This window comes from Halichondria panicea, chromosome 6 (assembly GCF_963675165.1).
Source record: "Halichondria panicea chromosome 6, odHalPani1.1, whole genome shotgun sequence".
Classification (NCBI taxonomy): Eukaryota; Metazoa; Porifera; class Demospongiae; order Suberitida; family Halichondriidae; genus Halichondria; species Halichondria panicea.
In genome coordinates this window covers 2362903-2380534 of record NC_087382.1, presented here as the reverse complement: position 1 = coordinate 2380534, position 17632 = coordinate 2362903, and the positions used below count along the sequence as shown (strand labels likewise).

At 41.6% G+C, this 17632-nt stretch overlaps 2 protein-coding genes across 2 annotated transcripts in view; one reads left to right on the top strand and one right to left on the bottom strand.

Moving 5' to 3' along the window:
- LOC135337904 (uncharacterized) overlaps positions 1 to 17632 on the bottom strand; it is a 42254-nt gene that overhangs the window by 2106 nt on the left and 22516 nt on the right. The window lies entirely within an intron of this gene.
- Positions 120 to 17407, top strand: LOC135337898 (uncharacterized). The gene is made up of 32 exons (XM_064533913.1): positions 120 to 325; positions 2076 to 2134; positions 2224 to 2291; positions 2939 to 3005; positions 3853 to 3935; positions 4103 to 4175; positions 4373 to 4436; positions 4671 to 4738; positions 5042 to 5107; positions 5468 to 5536; positions 6148 to 6305; positions 6489 to 6661; positions 6935 to 7170; positions 7830 to 8109; positions 8253 to 8560; positions 8699 to 8791; positions 8923 to 9016; positions 11337 to 11561; positions 11858 to 12067; positions 12160 to 12384; positions 12681 to 12890; positions 12983 to 13207; positions 13832 to 13994; positions 14130 to 14335; positions 14608 to 14709; positions 14818 to 14901; positions 15013 to 15230; positions 16122 to 16234; positions 16297 to 16462; positions 16522 to 16664; positions 16846 to 16997; positions 17179 to 17407. The coding sequence occupies exons 1-32, from the start codon at positions 214 to 216 to the stop codon at positions 17241 to 17243; spliced, it is 4578 nt and encodes a 1525-aa protein (XP_064389983.1). The 5' UTR covers positions 120 to 213; the 3' UTR covers positions 17244 to 17407.

The window sequence follows — 17632 nt, the reverse complement described above, 5'->3', positions numbered from 1 at the left end:
GTGTCCCAGCAACTGCTGAAGAATTCGAGGGGTGTGTTGTGGTTAAATTTAACTTCCGTTCCTGAGTGAACACCAATCCCCATGTAAAGTGGACGGTGGGTGTGGCTAAAACTACTACGGAAGCAGCTCATAAAATATAAAATTATGTTGAATGTGCAAGCTTAATTAAGTGGCAAGCAAGTCAGTAAAGCGTGATAAGAATCTAGTTGCAAGATGAAATACTCAATAGCTGTGTGTCTGGTCCTCTCTATGCTGTCCTGTGTTGAATGTATGACACTCCTGCAATCTGGCAAAGAGCCCTTCAAGAGTCGAAAAGCACCATCAGGTATCTAGATATATAATTATAGCCTTATAATTACAGGGGTATAGCTATATATATTAAAATTAATGGCATGCAGCAACTCCTCACTCAGTAGATCTAGTTGTGCAGGCACTATAATTATATACATGGATGCAGGGTCTTGTGCATGGTCGTAAATATAAATTTGCAGTGTAAGTGGCTGATAGAAACTTTGTCACAAATTTTTATCACAAGTGTGAACTATATAATTATAGTCTATATTTGCATTGAGCTAATCTTTGCAATTTTACCATAGTCATTATAGATATATACCATCGGTCTACTTCTCTTTTGATATTAACAACATTTCACATTTTGAAATGAAGGTGTTTACCAAACATGAAAGCAGCAACACTGTTTATGGATTCTTAACACTTCTATATTAACACTTCTATATCTAGAGATCTCCTTATGATCAATCCTTCGAAACCATATAGACACTTCCTGTAGGCTCCATACAAGTGAGGGATATTTTATAAGACTGATACATTACACAGATAATAAGTACATGCATTCGACCGACGGGAGTCTTTGTCTCTTTATTTCTTCGAAGATCCTTCCTAGGTGCCAAGCAATCCAGCTACATAGCTATACTAGCTATATGCACATAGGGAGCTGCTTCACAAGGGGAGTTGCCGGTTGTGCTGCAGCATGATTATAGTGACCCAGGGCAACTTCAGGATGATTGAATGCCTCTTAGGTTTGCAGGCTGCTGGACCTCTCTGATTCGAGGCCCCTATTCATAACTCAGGTAAATCTTGTTGCTTGAGAAATGTAGACTCTCTTGATGCCTCTGAGCTCCAGCTCTGTGAGTAGGACAAGATTAAAAAGAAACCGAAGACAGAAGAGGGTTTAACCCTTACCTCACACTGTCCAGTCTCGTCCGTTAGTATATAGCCAAGAGGAGCACTGTTGGGATAGCTGGATATTAGCCATTGCTCCTGTGCAGAGAAGTAGAATACGTGTACATAATCGTATTAAACAGGTTTAATATAGTGTCATTGTCGATCCCCCTGTTTGAGTAGTCTCGCGAGCAGACTTGGACAAGTCTGCTCGTGAGACTACTCGAGACTATACTGTTCGAGCTGATGATGGCAGCACCAAGTCCTCTAGCTCTCACACTCTTCCCTTGATCCACCATAAGATATATCAATGGTGGATCTAGATCTTACCAAACAAAAATGACTTGATAGAACCACACAAGAATATCTGACCTTGACAAGTTTGACAAAGCTTGTCTTCAGAATAATGTTTTCTAAGCTTCAAGGAAGATAAAAGCTTCAGCTATTAAAGAGCCATTCCAATCGATTCCAATAATGATAAACGGGATACTGACTGCTAGTACACGATAGTACACGAATATAAATGTCACAAAAGTGAACAAGAATATGCTAATAGCCAGAATCTGGCTAACGACTGACACATGCACAGACAACTATAGTACCGGGCCTAGTTGTTCGCCTAACCGTTATAAAAGCGAAAACTCGGCCTGGGATCGAGGCTAGGTTTACACTACAACTGCTAAAGTTGCATGGATACTCCTCTTCATACACTCCTGATAGTGGCTATAGAAGAAATCTTTGCGTACAAATTAACACAAACACAACTTGTGATAGAAAAGTCACCAGACCTTTTTTAACCTATAGCGTTCCAATATAAAAAAATCAGAGCTGGTGCGAGACTAATCTATATTCGTATAAATGTGTAACTATGATTTTTTCTGCGCTACTTACAGAGACCATTCACAACTACACGATTGTACAGCCTGTCATTACTAACAGAGTGGATAGCCAGGTAAGCCTAACTTACATGTGCAGCTGCATGAATTTGAATCTGACACTATAAGCTTTAATTGTATTGGTTATATTCTTATATGCATGCAGGACGGCTCTCATCTATTGAAGTTCACACTTACTGTAAATGAGGTATCAGTGCATCTAACTATGAACAAGTGAGATTTCACATAGCACCCATGCAGTGTAGAGTTCTAACAGGGTGGCCAGACTATGGCAGGGAGAGGGGGCAGTAGATGTCACACAAATGCCACATGTGATCATGATAGGATGCAGTCCTGGGTTGTACAGATTCTCTCTATTGTGGTCCTGTATTGACATGACAATGATTGTACGCCCAGAATTTTCCCCAAATTCAATTAGCTTATCATGTTTTCTGTTTTGGTTGGAGGATGGGCTCAGGTCTCCAAAGGGTTTTACCCTAGAGGAGGTCCGACATGCGTGCACGAATCACTACAAGTTCAGTGCATTGATGTCATGCGGTCACGTGATAACGTACAGGCCAAATGTACTGAACTTGTAGTGATTCGTGCAAGCATGTCGGACCTCCTCTGGCTTTACCCACAGTGCATTTCATCATGCATTCCTTTGATCTCAAAGGTCAAAATACAACAAGCTCATTAAACTGCATGGGGGGGAGGGATGAGCCTATTCTTTACTGTGTGGACATAGCGGCTTAAAGGTGGCACTCAAAGCATTATATGTAGGCCATGAAATCAAACTTTGACTTCATTCTAATTCCACCAAAACACAGCCATGCAGTATATGCATTAACGATGTCTTTACCTTGCACTCATTCATACAGAGATTTGTTTCCCCCGCACTTCACAAGCAAGCACTACAACAAGCAAGGAGAGCCTGTTATATCAAAAGTGAGTGGTCACTTTCTCTTTTACAATCCTTTAAGGGTCCCCAGCCTTAAAATATATCTGTTCTTTGTATTGCGTGTATATACTAACTATGAATATCGTTAATTTTAAGAATAGCTGCATGCATGCGGTATAGGCTAGTGTGCATTATTAATCTGAGATTTGTTCTGCTGCATTATGTAACACTGCTATGAATATTATTTCTCAAGTGGGCGTTAACCGACTTGATCACACGTGGCTAATTCACAGCATATAAATTACAGTTAATGTGATACTGCATTGCGGTTTCGCAACTATATAACAGAAGTGTAACCAACCATGTGCAAAATGCTGTGGATCAAATCCAAAATAGGGCAATTAACCTGACCTCCTTTCTTAACAGAAGGTCGGGCCACAACTAGTTATACCCTAAGATATATATAACAGCACATACCGTGGGCTTGTGGTCAAACAGCTTGTATAAACTATAACTTTGATCTTTAGTGCAACAACCATAGTACAAAGTACATTCCCTAGCACAAAGTATTTAAAACTAGATTCTCTGATTTTCAGCGCAAAAGACACAAAGACAACAATAATTATGCCTGCACGCGTGCACCTCACTAGCTTCCTGCGCAGATACAGTGAGCCCCACCCCCTAGCTAGCTGCATGTATTAATTGTATAAGTTCTCGTGTATCGTTTTAACCGGCTTGTCCAGGCTTGTAATATTTTCTCATTCCTGCATGTGTGTACTTGATTTACACGTTGGGTTGATTGCTTCAATATAATGCATGAGTGTAAAGACACGTACGTCACCCATTCCTGATCTCTGCTGCACGTGAGTACTAACCACAACTCTCCCCACCCAGGGCCCTGTGAACTGTTTCTACCAGGGATGGGTAGAGGGTCACCCGGAGTGGAGGGCCACAATGAGCACCTGTACAGGATTAAAGTGAGAAAATCTGTTAATTAATATGTATTATAATTATGGTTATAGAAACAGCTGTAAAATAAGTCCACAAATTTAATGTCTGCCGATGCATTTTTATGTCATCCTGAAAATTTGTAACACTATTATTATATTATTATTATAATAACCTCATGTAATAATCATTGTAGGGGATCATTTGGAGACTCAAACAGTGCAGACCAGTTCTTCCATATTGAGCCTCTGGATTCAAGTGGCACTCAGGTAGCATCTTAATTATAAAGTATTGCGCTTGTTTGTTAGTGAAATGATATGTTTGCCAAGTAATTGTCAAACTCATTCCTCCATACGGCATATTATAGTAATGCGAGCATGTTATGCCTTGGTATTCAGAGGTGGAGGAATTGTCCAGATCAAATTATGATAAGACTTTAAAGCATTTCCGTTCACGTTTCCTATAGCAGCTGGATGCACCTCATGTACTGTACATGGAGTCAGAGTTTAAAGCCAGAGAGATTGGTTGTGGTGAGTCACATATAGCATTATATAACATCCTGCACAGTTTATTCCCCTAGCCAATATTGATGTCTACCCATTTTCCGAGAATAGTACATTGTAGCTATTTCCTAGCAGTGGTCTTGGCAATAGTTGGTCTCGATAATATAGCTTGGTTGATTGGCTGTGGTGTTCAATTAAGTCCTTATTACATAAATGTATTTGCTGTTTCGTGTACGTGTATAGATTGTTGTTTCATTTCAGGAATCCCTAACTCTAACCACAACTCTTCGGATGGGTTAGCAATTGATCTCTCTGATGCCAAACTTAGAGTAAGTTAATTTGGATGACTATACCTTTGAGTATTTGTACGATATCTGTTGATCATCGTACTTGTAAGTGGCATGTTGGTATGTTAGTGAGGTCAGTTATATAAAGAGATCATCAATAGAGCCTTTTAAAGGAGGTGTTGTTTTGTACACAAGCTGCTCATTTTGTGCCTGGCCGTTATAATTATAATGCAGTTGGTCTTTCTTCAGGGATGGCCTTTGAGGGGTTCCACTGTAACAGGGAATAAGAAGATTACTCTGGTTTCTGATGGTATCCAAATTAAGTAATTGTTTTGTCTTGTGCAGCGGAAAAGACAGAACAGCCTAGGTGAGCTGATAGTAGAGTGGGCAGTCATCAACGACCAGCGCCAGGTATGTACATGCAATGTATGTACCCAATCTCATATCCTGGTGCCCTCTGGAGAGTTAACTTATAGTCGAACCTGTTCATATAATTATACAGTGTAGATACTTTTCATAAGTGCCCGGGTTATAAAATACAGTTTGTTCATTCCTCTGACACTGGTCCATGTTTAGATCTATCTTTAGAGAACAAACTTTTGGCTATTAAGAAGGTGACCTTTTTGTTTCGGGGGTTGCTTTGAACACAAGCTGCTGATTTAGGACCAAGGTGCTGGGCTGTACGTATATGGCAGTTGGCCTTTCAACTAAAAAGATTCCACTGCAGTTGGTGATGCATGGTTGCTGCTAGCTAACTTTCTGTCCTCTCAGTTTCAAGATTATGGGACAGTGAATGAAACGGTGCAAAGATCTATGGAGCTCACCAACTACATTGACATGGTGAGTGAGTTACTAACGTACATCTAATGCAGCAACTATTATATTTCTTACCGTGTACTATATGTTATGAGCCCATTAATAATAATTATTAGCTTGTAGTTTCAACGAGTATTATAATTATGCATAATTTCAAAGTCTCGTATTTTCTACAACGATTGTAGCTCAGCCTTTGTTTGTAATGAGCAACTGAGACTTGCTTATGTACATGTACATGCACACAAACTCTCACACCCTCATACACACGCACGTACACACACGCACACACACCCACCCACACACAAACATGCACACGCGCACACACACACACCCACATGCATACAAATATGCACACGCACACACACACACACCCACACACACACAAACATGCACGCACGCACGCACACACGCACACACACACACACACACACACACATACACACACACACACACACACACACACACACACACACACGCACACACACACACACCCACACACACACAAACATGCACGCACGCACGCACACACGCACACACACACACACACACACACACACACACACACACACACACACACACACACACACACACACACACACACACACACACACACACACACACACACACACACACAGCTGTACAGAGGTGAGTACAGTATTCGCATTGTGCTGACTTATGTTGAGACATGGAATACTGGAGACAGAATTGCGATTGTTTCCGACCCATCTTTACTGCTGGACAACTTTGAGGCCTACAGTATATCGAGTCACAAAGACAGCGCCATGCTCTTCACGTATGTATATATTTCTACACTCTGAGTGGTTGATAGCGTCCACATAGTTTTTGTGTGGATACTATCTCTAATTGTTGTTTAACCCGAAAGTGATAGTACATGCAGTGCAAGCTTATATATTCTGTAATCAACAAATGACTATGTAAAGAGCTGTTCCCCCCTCACACACACATGCACATACAGAGGTATTGACCTTGACGGTGACACTCTGGGTATAGCCAATGTTAGAGCGATGTGCAGTAACACTCGATCAGTGGGGATCATTGAAGACAGGGGTAGGAGTGTGGAAAGTACTGGAGCCACTGCTGCCCATGAGTTGGGACACATCTTCAACATGCATCATGATGACTCTCCCAGTGAGTGGAAGGAGGATATAGTGATACTGAGTTTGCTTTGTTTCATTTCAGAATGGGAAATATGAGTGCATGAATCTTGAACCAATAGTTTGATGCTTCTCTTGCATGTCCTTATATAGTGAACCATGGCATTCGCAGGGGCCAGGGTTTCTTATTGATCCAATGTCATGGCATGTATGCCTATTTAAAACTTCTAAACTTATGACTCCATAATAATTCTGCTAACATGTACTCTGATATGAAACCATCCTTTGCTTGTTACCTACTCCACAGGAGTATGTTCGTGTAATGACCCGTCAGGGAACTGTATCATGGCTAGCGCTCTGCTGTCAAATTCTACCCCACCCACTCGATGGTCCTCCTGCTCACGTGATGACCTCGTTGTAGGCTTCTCAACACACAATCTCAACTCTTGTCTGTTCAACGAGCCAGCGGTCATTTTGGGAGAGGGAGCATGTGGGAATGGACTCAGAGAAGAAGGGGAGGTCTGCGACTGTGGAACTCCAGAGGTGACCTTAATATTGGGCTAACAGTATAATAATTATTATGTATAGATACCTTGAATATTGGTCTCAGAGATTTCACAGTGATTATATGCATTGGCATTGTTTTTAGCAACAATCTCATGGTCAATCATATTTCCCACTATTAATTTTGAAGCATGCATGCATGTGAAAAGTATTCAATTGTACATGTGTGTATTTAATATCTATAATTTTTATTGCCAATAAATTTTTGCCCTACCGCCTCCATCGAGGCATCAGCACCTGCGGTGCATTCATTAATTATATTATAATAGCTGCTGGGGGCCAGGGATGAATATATTTGCTGTACACACTGCATACAAATATGGTCAATATACAGGGGCGTAAATGTACTGAGCGTTCTCTGGGAACAAACCATTATTATGACAACTGAACACAAAAATAATATTATGCATCATCAATCATCAATGTCTGATTGCATAAATCCATGAAGTGCCAAAGAACTGTTTGTATACAACTCCAGAAAAATTTATAATTGCATCATTTTAGCCCTACACTCGATTTGCAAATGTTCATTGTGATGCAGTATGATATGATCTATAACCGTCCTTTTACTAATATTATTGCGATGTGACTGAGCCAATTTCATCATCCCTTGTATATATACATGCATGTACTTATAGATCTGCACTGATCCCTGCTGCAATGCCACCTCCTGTCAGCTAGTGGATGGAGCTGAGTGTTTCTCCGGCTCTTGTTGTGATAGCTGTCAGCTTCGTCCCTATGGCACCATTTGTCGTGAGTCCACTCAGGAGTGTGACATCACAGAGTATTGCTCTGGTGACTCCTCGGACTGTCCGGAGGATTTCAGAGTTCAGGACGGACAGTTCTGCAACAACAACGACTCGTACTGCTTCTCTGGCATTTGTATCTCGTATAATTCTCAGTGTCAGATTGATTTCAGTGAGTAACTTAAAATTGTGCTAGTGTGGGCTGCTATCAGTAAACACAAAAAAATTTTTATTTCTGTGAAATTCATTCGCCTAAACTGTGCTATCAGATTACGTAGATACATTCTTATATCGACCCCTCCACCCCTCATGCAGACACCAATAAAGGTATAGACCAGTGCTACTTAAGGAACCTAGTTGGTAATCAATTTGGCAACTGTGGCCATGACCCATCACAAGGCCAATACCTCTCGTGTGCATCAGGAAACGAAATGTGTGGTCTCCTTTTCTGTGAATTTGGGGAATTTACCAACCCGAACAATATCTTCACCACCATCATCACAGTTTCAAACAGAGATGACAATGGAGTGTCTCGCCAGTGTCGTGGCTCAGTCACCCCGACAACATCGGATGCTGTGAACCCTGGACTGGTTGATGAAGGCACAAAGTGTGGAGATGAAATGGTAAGTCTGACCTAGCACGGCAAGTATCATGCATGAACTAATCTATGAAATTTGGATTTATGTCTTGTTAATTCGTAGTTGTGATACTTGTGAAGTATATACACCATTAATTATACTGCATTACGATACTGTTTGCAGGTGTGCTTTCAACGACAGTGTGTTCCCTTAATGAACCTGGCCATCCCTCCTTGTCTGATGGGAGGCAATGGACTCACCTGCTCTGGAAACGGGGTATGCATGGTAACCTAATACGCACACGATACTGTGTGTGAGCAGAGTAGGATGAGTGTACACATGATGTAACGTGCCAATTGTGTTGCAGTGTGATCTCTAATATGACACACACATTTCTCTCTTTCCAGATATGCAACAGTGACAATATGTGCTCGTGTAATGTTGGCTTTAGTGGGTCTGACTGCAGTGAGTCTATTGATGCACTCAGTGCAGGACCATCAGGTGTGTGTGTGTGTGTGTGGGTGTGGGTGTGGGTGTGTGTGAGTGGACGCTCTTATAGTTGTACTCACAGTGCAACTGTTGGGCAGTTACAGCTGGAATACATATGCAGACACACATAGCTGTACCGTATGCCTTCTGCAGCTACGCCCCAAGGCTAATAGCTGTACAGTTATAACACGGGCACGAGGGATGTTTGGAATATATTATTGCACTGAAGCACGAGGGCGCCAACCCCGAGGGCTGAGTGCACTAATATAATAATAGTTTTAAAACTGTCCAAAGTTCATTTTATAGAAGATTCTGTGTTCCTAGACCTAGTCCTCGACCTCGTGATGCATGTCAATTCTGCTTCACCATAACACTAGAAGGGTTTCTTTTTGCTGGGCTTGAGCTGTTTTGTTTTGCAGCAGTGTAGAGGCGAGCTTCTTTGGCTTGGTTATGAGGCCGAGGGTAGACCATCGTGGAGGGCTGTTCGAGCGCGAGCAGCAGTTACACTGAGCAGTAGGGTGGGGCTGTTTTGCAGTACCAGAAGTGGGGTGGGGCTGTTTTGCAGTGGTTTCAGTGTTGGAATTCCAACAATTAATTTTTGTGTCAAGCCATTCGTCGGTCATGCCAATCTTATACGCTGCAGATACCGGCGTCTAGAAAGGAGAAGAGATGGAGCTGCATGTGTCTGTAATAGTTATTGACTGGTTGACTAGTAATTATGGTTTATAACCAACCAATGCCGAGGGCGCAGGCAACCAGTCAACAACTGATTTATTTACTAAGCAACCACCTTCCTAGCAACAATTCACTCACAGCTTTTGAAAAAGAATGCAAAACTACTCTGCTCGAGCTAACTCTCCTCGCTCCAACTCTCCTCTAGCTTGCAGACACGACCCATTTTGCTTGGGCATGTGCGACTGGACCGAATGCCCATGCGTACTACTAACCCAGCCCACAAACCCGACTCGCCCACTTTTGCAAGAGTCGCTTCCCACAAACTCGCTGCAAGAGTCCGCATTGCTGGATGAACAGCCTTCCACTTCCAAGCGTTTCAAGTTCGCAACTGAAGACAAGCTAGCAGAAATGGCAAAGGGGTTTACTCCACAAAACACCAGCAAGGCTACTAAATGGTCTCTCAAAGTGCTTGAACAGTGGAAAACCGCAAGGAACCAACAATACCCGAATGAAACAGTTCCAGAAGACCTCCTCAAATCCAGTGACCCCCAGTTTCTGAATACTCACCTTTCAAGGTTCGCTGTTGAAGTAAGGAAGGTTAACGGCGACAAGTACCCACCCTCAACCATTCATCAGCTACTTTGTGGACTACTCCGGCACATGAGAGATACTAATCCTGGATGCCCAAACTTCCTGGATAAGCAGGATTCTCGTTTCAAGCCTCTCCAAGGTACCCTAGACTTCCTCCATCGGTCGAGATACACTGATCAAGAAGTTCAAAACGATGTGTCAGCAAGCAAACATCCAAGGAAGGAAAACAAACCACAGTTTGCGGGCAACTGGAGCTACTCAGCTTTACGAGAGTGGTGTTCCCGAAAAAATAATACAAGAGCGTACCGGGCATCATTTACTAGAAGCACTCCGTGTGTACGAGCGAACCAACAACATACAGCACCAAGCTGTGTCATCGGTCCTGTCTGCCCCATCTCACTCATCTTATGCTGCAAAACTGCACTCGAGCATTGAAAATTGTGAAAATGTGACTCATCACGCTCAAATGTCAGCTGGACTATCGTTTAACAACCTGTATGGATGCACCATTAACTTTAATGGTATGCCATCAGCAGCATCCACGACTACATCTATGGTACAGTCACAAGTATCACATCAGGAGCCAGAGTAGACAGCATGGATACAGAGCTGGAACATTATGTGATATAGTTATCTATCTGTTCTGTATAATAATTATTGACACAGCTATTGCTATTATGTTTATTATTTAAAATCTTGATAGTGCCTGTAAGAAGTAAAAATATGAGCCATATTCCATACTTCCCTGGGGGAAGTAAAATATGGCTCATATTCACTGGAAATCACCTAGGATACAGACTGAATCAGTAAATAAAGAGAGTTATCTCTGTCATTTTTTTCTGCAGTTTATATTGTGTTACTAAGACAGTGTTATGTTGCTATGCTGTTGCTATGCTCTCAGGATATAAACTAGTTATAACATACACACTTTAAAGTCTATAATCACCCGCAACTTTTTTAATTCACCACATTTACATATGCATGTAGGGATAACGTAAATGTTAAATCTTCGCACCTCCTCTGATTAAATACGTCATATTGATGTGCCCTTTACAACGTTTCACAGGCAACTGCACTATATCTGTTGAACCTACTGGGGGAACTATAACAGCGACCTTGGTTGATGGTACTACAGTGAACTATGATAGTTTGAACAATACAGTGTTGGAGGGAACTGTGCTGACTTACCAATGTGACAATGGACTCACACTGTTTGGGTCAGTGAATATCACATGCATGGGTGATGGAAAATGGAGCTCTGATCCTGGCCTGGTAGGATGCTTTCAAACTGGTAAGTGTAAATGTCTGCATAGCTAGTAATACTACTGTATATAGTCGCTATAATAATTATTTTATATCGATGTGATTGAGCTGTCTAATAACCACAGGGTCTGTAGAGACTAGCTTGACAATAGTGTATTATATCACTGTATGCATGTACCATACCCTCGCGAAAATAGGACCATCCCCTCTTTTGCTTCAAAGTTCTTGTGTGAACATACACACGTATAATAATTATATGGTTCAAACCAAATGCATGTTTGTGATGTGCTAGCCAATCGTTATTCAGCTTTATTTTCCCCACAGCACAATGCCCCCCTCTGCCAGAGATAGCCAATGGAATGATCTCCTACTCTCCTGATAACACTTCTGATTACAGTGTCGGAACTTTGGCCACCTACAGCTGTAACCCAGGTTATGTGCTCGTAATAAATCCAGGCTCTGAGATGAGGAATTGTGTCGATGCTGGTGATGGTAGCGGAGGTGTATTCATTAGACAGGCTCCAACTTGCGAACGTAAGCAAGGAAATGCATGTACAGTACATTTGTTCATGCCAGGATATTACTTTACGATGGAACTCTTACGATCAATGGTTTCCTGTTTACAGCCAACTGCACTGTACCTGCTGAACCTACTAATGGAACTATAACAGCTACCTTGGTTGATGATACGACAGTGGACTATGATAGTTTGAGCAATACAGTGTTGTTGGGAACTGTGCTGACTTACCAATGTGACAATGGACTCACACTGAGTGGGTCAGTGAATATCACATGCATGGGTGGTGGAGAATGGAGCTCTGATCCTGGCCTGGTAGAATGCTCTCAAACTGGTAAGTGTAAATGTCTGCATAGCTAGTAATACTACTGTATATAGTCGCTATAATAATTATTTTATATCGATGTGATTGAGCTGTCTAATAACCACAGGGTCTGTAGAGACTAGCTTGACAATAGTGTATTATATCACTGTATGCATGTACCATACCCTCGCGAAAATAGGACCATCCCCTCTTTTGCTTCAAAGTTCTTGTGTGAACATACACACGTATAATAATTATATGGTTCAAACCAAATGCATGTTTGTGATGTGCTAGCCAATCGTTATTCAGCTTTATTTTCCCCACAGCACAATGCCCCCCTCTGCCAGAGATAGCCAATGGAATGATCTCCTACTCTCCTGATAACACTTCTGATTACAGTGTCGGAACTTTGGCCACCTACAGCTGTAACCCAGGTTATGTGCTCGTAATAAATCCAGGCTCTGAGATGAGGAATTGTGTCGATGCTGGTGATGGTAGCGGAGGTGTATTCATTAGACAGGCTCCAACTTGCGAATGTAAGCAAGGAAATGCATGTACAGTACATTTGTTCATGCCAGGATATTACTTTACGATGGAACTCTTACGATCAATGGTTTCCTGTTTACAGCCAACTGCACTGTACCTGCTGAACCTACTAATGGAACTATAACAGCTACCTTGGTTGATGATACGACAGTGGACTATGATAGTTTGAGCAATACAGTGTTGTTGGGAACTGTGCTGACTTACCAATGTGACAATGGACTCACACTGAGTGGGTCAGTGAATATCACATGCATGGGTGGTGGAGAATGGAGCTCTGATCCTGGCCTGGTAGAATGCTCTCAAACTGGTAAGTGTAAATGTCTGCATAGCTAGTAATACTACTGTATATAGTCGCTATAATAATTATTTTATATCGATGTGATTGAGCTGTCTAATAACCACAGGGTCTGTAGAGACTAGCTTGACAATAGTGTATTATATCACTGTATGCATGTACCATACCCTCGCGAAAATAGGACCATCCCCTCTTTTGCTTCAAAGTTCTTGCACAAGGGTATTTTGACTTGATTATACGCCCACCCAGAATGAACAGTTAGTTGCAGAGAAAGGTAACAACTAACACAAATCTCAGAACAAAGTCATCACCTGCAAACTTTGTCCATCTTTTGGGAAGTTCCTGCTGCTACTTCTGACGAGCAATGAATAGAGTCAGAGTCCACTTCTTCATGTTCATTCTTATCATGCTTCAATCGTACTCATGCATTAGTTTATAACATTGTTATTGTCAATGAAAATACAGACATAGCCACAAGTGTAAGCCTCGATTTGAGGGTGGGCATATATTCGAGTGAAAACTCGCTGTTTGCGATTATAAGCCTAAAACGTCTGGGTGGTCGTATTCTCGTGAGGGTACAGTACAATTATTATTGTAAGAAATAAGGATTATAATAGTCTTGCTCTTGAACTTCAGGTACACCTCTAAGTGTGAGCGTTGTAATTGGAACCACTGCGGCCATTATTATCATTATTTTGTTTGTTTCATTGAGCTGGGTTATAGTTTGTGTTCGGATCTACAAGCGAAGAAAACTGTCGAGAACACAACAACCTGCAACTGACAATGTGCTGACTCAGAGGTAATCCGTAATACAATTTTATAGACACATTTCTCATTGTGCAAAAGCTATAGAAATAATTATTAGAGATGCACAACTTTTCATGAGACACGTACCTCTTTATGATCTCGCATCCTTATCTGCTATTATCATCAGACCAATTTATCCACTGTCAACTCCTTTTGATGAGACCTCTACAACTGGTCGTACATCTCAAGTATCTCTCACTGATAGACATCACTCTTATAAACCATTGACTGATATTGACGAAGAAGAGTCCACTGCAAACGAAACTCTTAATGTCACAGGAAAAGCCTCTGAGGGAAGTGTTGAAGAGGTTTCAAGTGCTATAGCCAATGCTTGTACGTTACATGAACTAATTATAATAATGTGTGCATGCAAGATTACTAAAACCTTTTGGCTAAAATTTAGTTCAATTGCTGGGCCTCTCAAGCACGTAAGTTAGTCGGACGCCGCCGCCCTCTAATTTCGAGCAATTAATTATGTGTAAACTATTGTACAAGTTCACAATTTGGGCTTGCGTGCATACAATACCAATATGTACTTCTTCGCTGACCTATGTATACGGTATGGTATACATACAGCTTTGTAGTCACATGATCACTCCGTCCAGGGTCACTGATACTTGGTAATGTGATGAAGCTGCCTGATCTATCAGAATCTCTAAAGATACCAGGATCTCAGCTGAAACTGAGCAGTGATCCCATTGGACAAGGTGAGAGATATTACGTACGTATCTTCTATTGTACATGTACAGTACGTGTATTTCTTATTTTGCATGATTCAGCACCGTTTAAAAATTGTTGCAAAACCTTGTTTCCAGGGGAAACTGGAATGGTGTATAAAGGTCTACTAATGAACTGGAAAGATGAGCCATTGCAAGCTGTGGCTGTGAAGACATTGAAAGGTAACTTACACAACCAGCTAGCTACATGTTATATAAATGTAGCTATTGAAATACCAAATCAAATGTACAATCACCTTTTATATATATAATTATGTATCGTCTTATTTTTAGGTTTATTTTCTTCTTCGGATATTCAATTTCTGATTAGTGAGATTATCAAGATGAAGGATTTCAACCACCCTCACGTCATGCCCCTGATTGGAGTGTGTCTAGATGCCGGACCTGGTGTTTCCATGGTGATGCCACATATGACCAATGGGAGTGTACTGGATTATTTGAAAAAGGAGAGAAGTGGTTTAAAATTGACTGATAATTGCAGCAAAGAAAAGGTCAGACACGTACTAGCAAAGGGCTTGATTTCTAACTGCATGGAGACTTCTTAGAGTAGTGCTTCCCTTGGGCAGACCAGAAGTGGTCGTAAAAGAGGCAGCCTGCTAACACACAAGTTCAAACACATGCCATATATGGAGACTTGTTATTAACCTGGCATGACTTGCATGCTTCACACATGACTCGCCCAGGCCAGCCATACCACTAGGTTCCTATATTATGAGCTCATACCCAGATCACACACCACATATGCCTCTAATACAATTATCACACCCACACCACATATGCTCTTTTTGATGAGCCAGCTGGGGTTCCTAGAAACACAGCTCTTGGTACAGTGAAACCTTATATTGTGGTAGACCAACAGTCCAACAGTGGTTGTAATAAAGGAAGTGGCTGCTAACACAGACAGGCCAAATACATGCTGTGGAAACATTGTATGGTGCCCATTAACCTGGCTAGCAGAAAGTATATAGACTATATAGGCTCATGCATATAATTATATTATTTATATGCAGATACATCAACGATTCCCAAATATTCCATTGATAAGTGTAATCCATTCTCACACCACACACACACACACACACACACACACACACACACACACACACACACACACACACACACACACACACACACACACACACACACACACACACACACACACACACACACACACACACACACACACACACACACACACACACACACACACACACACACACACACACACACACACACACACACACACACACACACACACACACACACACACACACACACACACACACACACACACACACACACACACACAATCCATTCTCACACTACACACACACACACACACACACACACACACACACACACACACAAACACACACACACAGGCACAGAGTGTCAGGAAGCTGTTGTTGAGAATGTGTCATCAGATTGCCCTAGGAATGGAATATCTCTCTCAGCAAAGATTCATTCATCGAGACTTGGCAGCACGGAACTGCATGTATGCCTTACATATACTAATTGCTGTACGTTTATACATTATTACTGCAACCGTCTGTTCAGGTTGGACTCTAGTGGTGATGTCAGAGTTGGTGACTTTGGACTGGCCGAGGACGTCTACAGCACTGGATATTTCAGACAGAATGAACGAGCTGATATCAAGCTGCCCTACAAGTGGATGGCATTGGAAAGCCTAAACGATGCCATCTTCACAGAGAAAACAGATGTGGTACGTTTCAACTAGCTCTTAGTAAAATAATACAATAATTATTTCAATACTCCCTGCAGTGGTCGTATGGAGTAACTATGTGGGAGGTCTTCAGTTGCGGTCAGATTCCCTATCCTGGAGTAGACGTCAGGACTCTTGTCAAGTTCCTACAGAGAGGAAGCCGATTGGATGCTCCCGTTAACACTGCCTGTACTACTGAAATGTGAGTCAGTTGGTGCATGCAAGGTTTAATTGAGGGCTTAGTATTGAGCGGCCAATTTCAAAATTGCAAGATGCATTTTGTAGGAGGTATATAATTATGTGTGTTTAGCTATACTCATATATCATACCACAGTAACCTATAGAATACTGATCTTAATAATGATTGCTCCGCATTACTCCAGCTCAGAAGTGATGCAGAGATGCTGGCTGGAGGATTGTGAAGAGAGGCCATCCTTCACTGACCTGTCTTCAATAATGGACGCCATGCTCTCCTCCGTGTCTGACTATGCTGAACTGAACATGAAGCTCCCTCATAATAGCCAAGACCCCATAGGTGATCAATGGCTGTATCTGTAACTGCACTGCTGGTGTATTGTAGCAAGTATAATGAGATCACAACAGTTTATAACCCATGTATATAGTAGGTCACCTCTTCGATCATTATGGCCATTAATTGTTACCTAAGGCGACTGCAAAATATTACTGTTTCGTTTTGAAAATCATTTTTGTTGCAGACATGAGCGGATACGACGATTTAAACGAGGCACTAAGGAATAGAGCGACAAGAACTGACCAATAGCCAGTAATTATTTTTACTCATTTAAACGTGTTTCTATAGTAGGAATTATTTAGTTTTACTGTCACCTGATAATGTTCACAGCAATACGGCAATCATTATTTACGGACTAAAAAGTTATCGGCTAACTTTATAAAAGTATCATAATTTTGTTCAGAAATCAAAACTATTATTGTTTCTTAAGGCAGCTCCTCTGGTACACGATAGTATGTGAGACTATTGGCTTCAATATTCCAATCAGCCAAGCAAATATTGCTGAGTAATTACAGAGTGCCTTTATACGCAGAATGGCCATTCCCCTGTAGGTATCACAACTACATCATCGTCAGCTCCCTTACGATATCGTGCAAGTGTGGTAGATCATGTGACCAAAGAGATTGCGCATTTGCAGA